Below are 3,034 nucleotides of genomic sequence, written 5' to 3' on the forward strand. Positions count from 1 at the left end.
TTATTTATTTATTTATTTATTTATTTATTTATTTATTTATTTATTTATTTATTTAGCTCGAGTGAAAGGGGCAGAGGGAGAGGGAGAGAGAGAATCCCAAGTGGGTTCTTTAGCAAGCTTTTCCATTTACTATGTTGTTTGGTACAGATATTTGGCATGTTAATACAGAATTTAGTTCTACAACTTCTATTTTGTTAAATGCTTCTGCCAAAGAATGCTATAATGATTTACCATCTAAAAATTTTAAGTTTAAAACATTATTTCCAGCAAAGTTAAGGCTTGGAGCATCTCAAATGACTCTAGATTATTAGGGGAAGAAAATAAAAACTAAAATGAGATTTTGAGAATCATCAGAAGTCTGGACCTTTTTTCGATATTCATTCTGAAATGATAAAGGATGATTTAGAAATCTTTTAAATTATATTAAAGGAGAGTAAATGATCCAACCCCTAAGGCTATTACACTGAAATTTCCTTTTTGGACATATTACTATATCATTCAAATCAATCATATATAATTTTACAGTTTTGTTCATAAAAACCTGCATATTAGGTTGACCTATAAATTATTCCTGATAGATATTAATTAAACCGATGCATATCATATTTATTAGAGTGCACTTGAAATATTTTTGGTTTATTTATAATCCAAAGCATCATAAGCTATACTGTACAATTTTTCATTTGTTTTTCTTTGGTTCAGTTATTAAAAGTAAAATTTTTGTCATTTTCACAAATAATAAACATAATTCTCAACTTCAGATTATACCAGGATCTAGTGAGACAGTGTAGTTTGATGGTGAAAGGAGCAATGTGCCATTAGGAATTAAGAGATCTTGACCTAATGCCCATTTCACTGTGTAATTTTCCTCAAGTCACTTCACTGATCTAAAGCTGGGGACTAGATATCTTGTGATCTTTTGTAGATCTTATAGCTTATTTTTCTAAATAATGCATTCTTTTTTGCACATAAGGAAAGAAATTCACTCTTTACTCCCATATCTCCTCTTTTATCCCCATGGTGGCTAGATTTAACTACCTTATTTGCCCATTTCTTCTTAAAGAGCCAATTGCCTCCACAGTTATTTTTGAAGATATCAATTTGAACAAATCCATTCCAATACTCTAAAAAATCCACAATACACCTACAAAAGGAATCTTCAGCGATGAGGTGGGAGGCCACCATCGCTCACTGTGTTCCTTACTTGAACAATGTCAGGCTTTGCTATCTCAGAAACTTGAAAAGCGGACCTGGGCGCAGTGGGGACGAGGCCCCCTACTGGAAAGCAAGTCCAGTTACCTTTCTGCCTCATACCGTGCACCAATTTGGGAAGATAGTGTAGGAAAATGAATCTGTAACTATTAAAGAGAAACCTAAGCATAGTTTTTATAAAAGATTTTCAGGAGTTGGGATTTGAACGTTGACAGATGAGGGTAATTGCAGGTGAATTTTTGTACTCCTATTAGTTCAAGTTTTACTGAAGTATAAAATGTTTACCTCTGATGGGGAATCTGACTTCCAAATTTTCAAGCTGGCCGAAGCCTTTGACTTCATACAGTTCTTCACCCTCATTTTGCAAATGGAGAAAGTAGTTATAAATATTGTACCAAGGACATTTCAGAGGCAGATCTGAAACAATAATCTCCTTTTCTCTTGATGTAAGGTAATCATCTCTTTTGTCTTTGCTATAGGGGCACCTTTGGAACTGTGTTGGCTCTGGTCATCGTTGGCTGGTGTAGTCTCTCAGCTTCCAAATTCTTCAGTTCAGCCTTGGGCATGGAAGGACAACAGCTTCTTATTGCCTACCCTTGTGCCTTACTTTATGGACTTTTTGCCCTCCTAACAGTTTTCTGAAGAGCATTTGAGATGGTGTTTCAAGATTCTATTTGTTTCCTGTTCACATTATCCTGGAAATGTATTAGCATTCAAATTTGGTAATATGATTTCTGCTTTATTTCTGTTGAGAGAATAATAAGCAAAGAGATAAAATAGCACTTAAGGATGGTACTTTAATAACTTGTTTAGTTTGAATGATGTTTTGCTTTTCGGTTTGGTGCATTAAAACATTTTAAAATGCTTTAAAATAAAAGGGGATATAGTTGTACTGCTGCTGTACCCTGCTTTTCTGAATGGATCTATTTTTAAGAAATTGTAAGTAAGTAAATTCACATGATGACTGTGTAAAGTAAATCAATGGTGAGCCTTTTGAGAAACATTCATGACAACTCAAGCTACATTACATGGTTAAGGTCACCCCGTCCAGCATCTTTGAAGGATTGCAGGGGAAGGTTACATAGGGTTTTATTTACCTGAGAACTCAATGAACTTCCTGTTTTTCAGTTCATTTACTATAACAACTGTTCTTTTGTCCCATTTGAACAATGCATCAACTCACCACTTTTCAAGGCTTCTTTCTAGGTTTAGATGCCATGATTCATTATTATAATTTCTTTCTTTCATATGTCCTCAGTAACCTTACCGTTTGCTCTCTAAACATACACATGTGATGAGAGGAAATCCACTTGTTTCACTTTAATTATATTACTATATCTTAAATGGCTCCACAGTTCTGCCTTTTGAATCCTACGACATTATCCTACTGAACTTGCTTCCACACCTTCTGAGATGATTATATCACACCACTTCTTCACTGCTCAAATCTTCAATACTCCTCCCGCATTTCTCACTGTTGGCTGATGACCTTTCTTTGCACTTTATTGAAAAATTAAAACATCCAGAAGATAAGTGCTGCATCTTCCCACCAACAGAATATATACATATTATATATATATATATATATATATATATATATGTATGTATGTATGCATGTGTGTGTGTGGGGTGGATGTATACACACACACAAGAGTATTCTGCATTCCCTCCTGACACCGTCTCTTCAGAGCCGGTCCTTCCACCTATATAACTAATATTTTCCTCTTGATCTATATAAATTCTGATTCCAATTCCAATGTGTAGGGGTTTTTCCCACACCACCAAGCAATGCTCCAACACCAGCTGGATGCCTTCCAATTTG

The 3,034-nt window shown here is 34.7% G+C and overlaps 1 protein-coding gene across 1 annotated transcript in view; it reads left to right on the forward strand.

Annotated features, from left to right (window-relative positions):
• Positions 1 to 1,854, forward strand: part of LOC110590846 (protein YIPF7) — an 8,444-nt gene extending 6,590 nt beyond the window's left edge. Inside the window, exon 5 of the mRNA XM_044913102.1 lies at positions 1,692 to 1,854. Coding sequence (XP_044769037.1) covers positions 1,692 to 1,854 — 163 coding nt within the window. The remainder of the gene's footprint in view (positions 1 to 1,691) is intronic.
• Positions 1,855 to 3,034: the final 1,180 nt, after the last annotated feature.

Source organism: Neomonachus schauinslandi, chromosome 2 (assembly GCF_002201575.2).
Source record: "Neomonachus schauinslandi chromosome 2, ASM220157v2, whole genome shotgun sequence".
Classification (NCBI taxonomy): Eukaryota; Metazoa; Chordata; class Mammalia; order Carnivora; family Phocidae; genus Neomonachus; species Neomonachus schauinslandi.